Genomic DNA, 9,087 nt, shown 5'->3' with positions numbered 1-9,087 from the left:
GCAGGATCCCATGAAATTTTTGTGCTAAAAGATGGGTGCTGTTTTGAAACTATTTGCACTGCTTACAAGAATTGTGTAACTATGGTAGTATCCAGAAATCAGTGAAGAAAAAAGAAATAACCAAACAGTGAAATGCTAAAGGCAGGCTTTTGTAACTTTGTGAAGTCACTTGGTATGCAGTCACCCCAGCAAGCTCTGGGTGTAGAGATAAACTCCAAGGTCAGTGGCAGATAAAAGCTGATGGTTTCTGAATGACATAATTTCAGTAACTACCTCTGCATTTTCCCTAATCCTGTTAAAAACAATTCCTCTGCTTCAGGATATTTTAAATACAATAGGCCATCAGTCTACAGGAATCCCTGCTAAAGCTCCTAAAATCTTTGGTCAGTTTATCAATGACATTATTTGAATCACAGTCACTCTACAACTTACCTTTTCCTGTTTGTAAAAATATGAAGAGAACATTAAGATGGTATTAAGATGTAATTTAACAGTTTTTTAAAGTAATAATTGGAAATTTCACTTTTTAGAGATTTAACTGGCATGCACTTGAATACAGTAGTCAGCTGGGTTAAAGATCAAAGTTGTTAATAACGTTGCTAATTGAAATTACTTCAGAACTTCCTAGATTGATTTAGCAGCAAACATTCCTCTTGAAATGACAGTGTTGAGATTCAGCTGAAGCTTTAAGTAAAGGTACACAGATTTTAAGCCAGATTTCTGGATATATATTTCAAGAGTCTTTCTGGATTGTTTGTTCTGCTGCTGCATTTTCAGAATTTCTCCTCTTTACTCTGTGACTTAGTTGGTAGTGGGACTATGAATAATATTGATGACTTTCTTATTTTGAGTAATTGTGTTTGGTCAATTTTTTTAAGGTAGCACAAATCTATAACTTTCTTTGAGCCAATCCATTTGGTGAGACTAAAGTAGTGGAGGTAGATAACAGAACAAATTCCATGTGTGTTTTTCAGATGTCCTTTGCACTTGGAAGCAAATCATGACCCCTTTGAACACAATAAAACTTCACAAATAGAATAGAAGTTGTTTTAAAGTAACATTTTATTGACTTGACTGAAGTTTGCCAGGTTACAAAATGGAAAAAAAAACAACTAATGTAGCAAAAGGTTATGCATTAGCAGTAGGAAAAATCTTCCTCCTAAAAGCCTATGATAGTTCTAGCGTAGGAGGGTGTTTGTGTAACAACAGTACATGTTTATTCCTTGACATCAGTGACAACAGCAGTGGTTGAGTAAGAGAAAGGGCTGAGGAGAGCTGCAATGGTGTAGTGGCGGTGACCAGAATCATTAGCAGTGAACACCACCTGGAAAAGAGAAAACTTATGATCATGATGAACACCATATGTTTGAGACTACCTCATTAAGAATTAGGAAGCACACTCCATTTCCTCTGCACAAGACTTTGCCAGTTCTGTCCAGTCAATGATTTTACTCCCCTGAAGGGTAGGTACTGCTCCACATTGCTTTGTGATGGGGAAGACTGAGAAACTGTGAGATTTGGACCAAGGTCCACAAAGAGCCTTGGCTGTGGTGAAGCTAAGTGGAGATACCTACACCAGAGTCAGGCAAACTAGTTTGTGAAGTGGAATGGAAGGATGAGGGATATGTATTTAAGAGAGGTGAAATCCCATCTAGTGAATTTAAGTATAACCTCTCTCTGAAGTGTCCATGTAAGGTAGGCAGTGGGAGCCCAAAGCTCCCTTCTGTACTTCAGTGCTTTGCTCATGTTTTTAGCACAGCTGCTGATGGTTCAGATGCATTAATAACTGAGTGTAGATTTGCCAGAACAAGGAGAGAACCTTGTCCTGACATTATTCAGTCCCTTTTGAAGTCAGTCCGTGGAATTGGGAACACTTGTTTTCCATCTGGCGTAGGCTCCCACTTTCTTTGGCTCTCTTTAGCCTAATATTTGATCTAGTTTCTGAACCATGATGTGATTTCTACAAGAGGACTAGAGGCTTCCATCCTACTCCCTAGTCCTGCCGAGGTCTAAGCTGCTGGGGCATGAGGACTGGAGTCTTCAGGTATCTTGCACACAGCCAGTCATTGAATTCTACCTCCTTCCCAGGCTAATTTGTTGACCTGGAGGCTGTTCCATCAAAGGAAAGCTTCTTCAGCACCTGAGCTGGAACAGTCTTAGCCAGGCTCTTTTATGCACCATTTGAGGTGAAGCCCTTTTGTAGACCCCAGCAAACTTTCAGATGTCCAAATGGTTAGGGAATATTTTTGAGAACTGTTCATTTGACCCAAATGATCCAAGCTGCACATCAGACTTTTAAAGACCTGGGCCTTTGTAATTTGTTTTAGTCTTCTGCAGAGCTTCATAAACTTCTAGTTTAAAATGTTCTACAGCACAACCTGTAGCCATTCCAGACTAAATTTCCAGAAATTAAGTAAACTTAGTGGTAGATTAAACCTGAAGAATTTAAACAAATATGTTGGCAGTGCTAAGTAAATGTAGTAGAATAGAGTGCACGATAAATCGGTCTAGAACTGAAAGCAAAGGGAGGCACAAGACATAGTTGTATTGCTGCTCTGCTTGGGAAATTTCAATATTGATGAGATAGCCTTTTCCTTTCTCACTGTGGTTATTTGTATTTTTATGGCTTTTTTTTTCTTATTGCAATTTCAATACTGAGTATATTTTTTACAAAAAACACATCAGAAAGAAATGGTTTTTTCCTGTAATTAAGTGTCATGCTAGAATTCAAGGATTTTCAGGTAACTGATACACGGGAAATACCTATTTCCTCTAAAATTAGGGTTTCCAAGTCCCTACCATTCCTTCAGTAGGTCAGTCCTTTTCATTTTTTTCCCCCCTTGTTTCTTTTTTAAACACTATGTAATTTGACTAATGTAGCTCTTTTTACACAAAAGTCCCTACTGGTCTGAATGGATGAATGGGCACAGCTCCAGCTTTGAAAGAGCTCTGTCAGTATTTGCAGGGAAGTTGGCGACTTCCTCTGGCTTAGCTGGCTATATACTGCCTTTATTTGCCCAGTGTCAAGTGACAGGGAAGAGTTTCTTCTCCTGTATTAAAGCACTGTGTTTGTTCTTTCCAGCTGATGCCTCTGCACAGTACACAGGTGGTTAGGTGTATTTTTTAATACTTACATCAGCATATTCATGGAAAGGAGAAAGGCCAAGTCCCTTCCAGTAAGAGCTGGTGTCAAACTCAACCCTGTATATTCCTTCTACAAACTGTTCTTCTGTTGTGAGTTCATGGATCTCCCCATACTCTGTGGTTTTCCTGTAATGGTAAAACATCTACATAAATATTCTCTAATGTCATTTAGATGCTAAACAGAAACAATCAGTATGGAATATAATATAGCAGAGGTGCCACACAGCTGAATTTCACATTGAACGGTTTCCAATAATCTGAAGTAGTTCCCTCCTTCTTTGTAGCATATGTTTTCATGTTGCAAAGCCTGCCCTTGCTACCAGGTCATCCATATACATCACAATCACAGCTGGCTTGCTTTTTTTTTTTTTTTTTTTTTTTTTTCATTGCTACAGCAGGGATTATAGTTCAGGCCTCTCTTTTTTAATATCATATTTAACTTGTGCCCTCTGGAACCAAATATTAGTGGCTTAGGAAAAAGTTTGTCATCATGAAAGGCAAGATGCCAATTTTCAAATTATAATTAAAGAGAGAAAGTAGTGGAAAGTTATTCTGTTCCCTGGTTATTGGCACCAAGGCCATAGGTTTTACCCATATACACTGATGAGGTTTTATAGGATCCTGAATGGCAGTTTCTTGGAAAAGCCATTTAGCATCACAAGATTTTATTAATTTGAATTAAAATGCTTTGGTCAAAGAGCAAGGGCCTGTTCCACTGTGTGCCAGTAGGAATTTTCATCTTGGAGATACCATGTACTCAGCTCATAACAAAAAGCTGTGGGTGAATGAAGTTCAGGAGCAAGAAGGAAATATAGCTGGCAGTGCACCCTACTAGCTGAAAAGGAGCAGGGTTTGTATGACATCTGTTTAAAAATTTACATGCTTAACTCCTAAACTTCATTAATCTCTCTCTTTTTTTTTAATATCTCTTTTAATGATTTTTTTAAACCAATTTTTTTTCTGCTGAAAATTTTTACATGATACTAAGTTGAAGAATTAGTGGAACTTTCCCATCTTATGGCAAGGAGTACCTGTCCAGGCACAAAGCTAAAAATCTTGAGGGAGATGAGAGGGAGAGGAGAAAGCATTGATCTGCTGCTTATCAGAGACATCATTCCTTGTGCTATTGCAGTTTTTCTTTCCCAGCTGCTGCCCTCTCCTGCATCTTATTTCTTATCTTTGGTTAGTGGTGGTGAATGCAAAAAGTCTGAATGTAAGAGCTGTTGTGTAAGTTACAGGATTGAAAATCCCATTTTCAGGTTGTCTTCTGTTTGAAGTTTAGGACTTGGAAGACTCAAAAGTCTTGCTGGTCCAACACAAGTGAAATCAACAGTAACCAGGGTGGACCAAACCTGGAAAGCATCCAAGCCCTGCTTCAGCTGTGGCTCGCAGGCACTTTGTGAAGTGTACATAGCTGTTTTATTTTGGTTTATTATTATTTATCTATATTGTCTTGATAAAATTCAACAGGTAAAAGAAGAAAGGATTAATTGGCAAGTGTCCTTGAAACTGAATTACTGAGATCCTGCAAAAGTGTTCAGAGTACAAGTTAGTAAATGGTGGCTGCCTCAAAATCTTTGTTCAGGTAAACAATTAAATTTGAATTCAACATGTGTGGATGCATCTTGAATGGTACTTTACCTGATGGATGCTGATCCAGACTTGCAGATGTTAACCATCTGCAACAGTTGAGAAATTGGAAGACTTCACTTGAATACTCTTGCCCACAACCAGCAGTTAATGGCACTTTCTTAATTTAATTTACTAAGTGGTAGCCATTCAATAACTGTGTTTTTACCAGCAAAATCTTCAGTATTGCTGCTGTGTTGACAGCCAACATGGTGTAATTCAGACCCTGGATGGGATTTGGACAAGGCAGAGGATGCTCTGCGTTTGGCCCTGGTAGCAAAATGCTACAAGTGATTCCTTCTGAACACCACTTGTATTTCTGCATGACTGGGGGAATAAATATAGTATGTTTGCTTATTCTTAATAGGATATGGACTGCTAGCTTCTGCTATGGCTTCACACTAGACTGCAGTCCTGATCCTCTTTTTCACTGTCTGGACCTTAGCTGTATATTGTGACCAGGTTAAATCTACATTGTCAGTGCAATGACATTTATAAACTCTTTGGACACATACAGCACTGAGATAAACTCTGTCCTCAGATGCAGACCTCTGGGGAAATATCTCAGGAACATGAATTATTATTTTGGAGTTTAGAAAATAATTTTTTTTATTATTATTTTTTGAAAAAAGGAGAGTCAGGGGACCCACTTAAATTATGCTGCAGGCTTTTTTTTTATTCTAATGATTTACAACCTAAGCCACATGAGAACTGTGTTTGGTGACTGTAATTCTTGAACTACATGATAAGATGTAGATATCCAAGAACATGTGAGGAATGAGAAGGTCAAAGCAAGTCATAAGAGGAGCTCATAAAGAATCCAAAGCACATGTTTCTCAGGTCTCTGTTACCTAAAGCCTTCCTCAGAGTACATCTCAGCTTCAGTTATCTCTTCTTGCATATTTTTGGCTAGGCTAATTTTGAAATGAGCCTCTTAATATCAGCTGTTGCTATGTTAGCTTCCTCCCCGACTTTTAAATACTATTACTGCAAATTCAATAGTTGCTAGGTGCATTTTCTTGATTCCCTAAAATGTGTTAGTAAAGTAGTAGCAAACAAACAAAAAGGTCCAAAAATAAGTTTTACAGACATTTGCACAAACCCTAATTTTTCTATTTACTAAGTGCTGTAACTTAAAAATATTATTAACCTGACAGGAGTAGGTTCAGTGCCTTGATAGCATTCAGATTGTCATTTGGTTTAATACAGTGAGGCTCTGGTTTTCCCAAATGAATAAAAAATTGTTACCACGTGTCAAAAAACTGTTCAGACAAGTGTCCTCAGCTAAAGTCAATGGCATTATTGAAAGAATCTTTGCTTAAGATGCAAGTCAAGGGAAAGGTCAAAACCTTTTCCTGTAATAAGAATGGTAGCTTAATGTTCCTCCACTACCTTCCCCCAGCAAAATGCTTCTCACTTGCCTAAAGTCAGCCTTCTCAATTTAATAAATTATTTGATTTCCTCAGGGGTGTACTGACCTAAAGGGTCAACAGAGCTTGGCTGAGAAGAGCTACAGCATTGGTCTCCTTGGGCTTGTTGAGAGCATCACAGACTAAACAAGAACAGTGTTATGACCCCAGAGTGAAGGCATTTAATGCTGATGTTACATTATCCTGTAAATTGTACTTCACAATACATGTTTAAGAAAACTTGATGAAACATTTAAAATAACCTGGCTTTCCTAGTAATTGCAGAAATACTAAGGACAAGACATTCTGGGAGTCATTTGTCTCTAGATTAACACAGCATTTAGGAGTGGAGGTGTTTGTTTCCTCTTCATTCTCCTAACCTTTCTTGTTACTTTTTAATGGGGACAAGTATTTTTTGTTTAGGTTTCATTAAAAAAAACAACCCACAACCTGTAGATGTAAAGAAAGATATCTCTCTCCTTGTAGTCTTCTCTGTTTCTTTCTGTAGTTTTTATTTAAGTCAAGCTATAAAATCCTAGGAAAAGGCAATTGGATGCCCTGGTGGCTCCTGTCAATGCTTGTCATTCTGTGCTTGAATACCCTGCTGTTACTAGAGATTTCTCTTGACTTATTTAAAAACCTGATTCAGTAAGCTGTTATAATGAAACTTAAATGCCTGAATACCTCACCTATTTGAATTTTGGTAAACTGTGTCCCTCTATCTCCTGTACTTCTCCCACAGAGTGAAGATAACAGTGTTATTGTCTGCCCCTCAGTGATGTTCTGAGGATGGTTTGCAAGTTATCAAGCTGTCATTCTAGCAAAAGCTCTGTAATTGTATAGAAATGATCACAAACAAATGCTGAAATTGTGCTTCTGTGTTATGTTACAGTGGGACTTTCTGGTCAAGGAGTTTCTTCCAGCCATCACAATTGTTATACAGGAGAAGACTAATGTGCTTATTATTTGCACGTGTACAGACAAAGCTTACAGAGAGGATCTTATATGCGACTGCTGCAAATAAAGCTCTATACCCATTACATAAGAAGATAGTATGTTAGTCTGGATTACATACAAAGTTCTGGTAAATAGGCTTTTAATTTTTTTCTTCTTATAGAGAGGAAAGATAGTACTGAAGCTAGGAGAAAAATTATTATGAAGCCTGTTCCCTTACAATAGTAAGATGAGAATCTCAGCACATTTTTGTGATTAGCATTTATTTCAGTCATGAATAAGTTCCATCTGAATGTGATGGATTTTAGACCAGAATTCACACACTGTTAACAATGACAATGAGACACATGCTAGAAAACATGTTGTTTGGTGGGGATTTGTTTGTTTGTTTGTTTGTTTCAGAGCTCCATACCCTTTATTTGTCAATTGTTTGCCCAAGACACCTTGAAAACAGCTTCAAAAGACCACATAACTTACCCAGCAGCAAAGTCCTGCCAGCTTCCATCTGCAGCCTTTTTGAAGACTTTAACAGCTACATTGGCTGCAGGGCTTCCTCTGACTGCATCCAGCACTTTGACCATGAGGGGGCATTTGGAATCAACAGACCCGTGGGAGACCTTGGGGGAGAAAAAGGAGAGGTTGTTATAGGAGCTGTTCAGCAGCCCTGTAAAAACCTTTCAAAGAAAAGATGGCTTTTTATTGCAGAATCAACGTTGACTTAATTTTAAGTTCTTTGCCAAACAGCATTCTGTGGTAGTTCACTAGCAACTTTTTCTTAAAAGTAGAGAATCTCAGAGCTTTATACTGGTAACTTTATTACACACCCAAACAGGTTGCTTAATAGATACTTAGAGTTGCATATGGAAAAATATTGTAAAGTATGCCTTTTTAATGGAACCACAAATAGGAAAATAGAAAATTATTAGAATTGCAGGCCTAGGAAACCAACAAAAAAATACCTATGACATCCCTAGTGCTGAAAGAATATGTTTCATAAGTTTCATTATACTATAAAGAATCTTTAGTCATACTTCAAAAATATTTTTAGTGCCTTAGAGAAGCACTTGCTTGGTGAAGATAGAGCTACCTTTCTATTGAAGATCCAGGATGTGAGTCACGAACTGACAGAAACAGACAGAAAGAGAAGGTCACACATCTAGATCCCTGACCTTCTCATAATATCCTAAAAATAGATGGGTAAATGGTAAAAAAAAAAAGAAGCTTTAATAAATCTGAATAATTCTGTTTAAAAAATGGTAGCAAAATAACACCCGGAAAAGCCTAATGGTTACAGAATTTCATGGATGAGGAGGATGCTAGTCATCTAGAAAATCTAGATTATCATTTGTATAATGATTGAGTTTGAATAAAAAAATACTCACCAGTGGTGCAGCTTCAGAGAAAAATACCAGTCCAGCTAAGAAAACAAAGAACACAGAGTGAAAAGCCATTCTGTTTGCTGTTAGTGAGCCTTGGTGCCAGCAGCTAGGAGCTGAGGGGATTTGGGATTTTATAGCCAATCCTACAACAAAACAGGCTGTTTATTGGGTGCCCATATGACTCCAAATCTGCTGATTCTGATTATTTGCTTAGTAAACAGTCCAATCCTAGAGTCAGTCCATGAATAGCAGTGCCACTGCAGTCAATGGAAGGACCACAGGATCACTGGCGCAAAGAGAATAAGTAACGGACACAAACATGACCCTTGCCTGGGGAGATTAGACTCGTAGAAAACCCTCCACAAAATAATGCAAGTGACCTTTGTTTGCCCAGAAATCCAACCAGTTCTAGAAGAGCTTCTTTACCTTGCCCTAAGGTTGCTCACAATAATGACCCCATGCTTTCTCTGTGCCTGCTCCATGCTTTGTCTCAATGTGTTCAGTGCTTCCTGAAGACCAGTTGCCACTTGCAGACTCTGTACTTACTGGTGATGTAGCTGGGTTATTTTCTG

General features: G+C 38.1%; 1 protein-coding gene across 1 annotated transcript; it reads right to left on the bottom strand.

The window, feature by feature from the left end:
* Positions 1-1,044: 1,044 nt before the first annotated feature.
* LOC103531882 (transthyretin) lies at positions 1,045-8,695 on the bottom strand. Its single transcript, XM_030446102.1, has 4 exons — positions 8,519-8,695; positions 7,614-7,753; positions 3,135-3,270; positions 1,045-1,324 (listed from the first exon to the last, which is right to left on the bottom strand). The coding sequence occupies exons 1-4, from the start codon at positions 8,585-8,587 to the stop codon at positions 1,217-1,219; spliced, it is 453 nt and encodes a 150-aa protein (XP_030301962.1). The 5' UTR covers positions 8,588-8,695; the 3' UTR covers positions 1,045-1,216.
* Between the last annotated feature and the right edge of the window lie 392 nt (positions 8,696-9,087).

This window comes from Calypte anna, chromosome 2 (assembly GCF_003957555.1).
Source record: "Calypte anna isolate BGI_N300 chromosome 2, bCalAnn1_v1.p, whole genome shotgun sequence".
NCBI lineage: Eukaryota > Metazoa > Chordata > Aves > Apodiformes > Trochilidae > Calypte > Calypte anna.
The sequence above is the reverse complement of the archived record's forward strand: the minus strand, read 5'-3'. Positions and strand labels throughout refer to the sequence as shown.

Excerpts from the sequence above, each read along its gene's own strand:
- LOC103531882 (XM_030446102.1), bottom strand. The coding sequence starts at position 8,587 with ATGGCTTTTCACTCTGTGTTCTTTGTTTTCTTAGCTGGACTGGTATTT. Across the intron at positions 7,754-8,518 it reads TCTCTGAAGCTGCACCACTG|GTCTCCCACGGGTCTGTTGA; the intron begins GTGAGTATTTTT and ends TTCTCCCCCAAG. Across the intron at positions 1,325-3,134 it reads CTTTCCATGAATATGCTGAT|GTGGTGTTCACTGCTAATGA; the intron begins GTAAGTATTAAA and ends TCTCTTTTCCAG.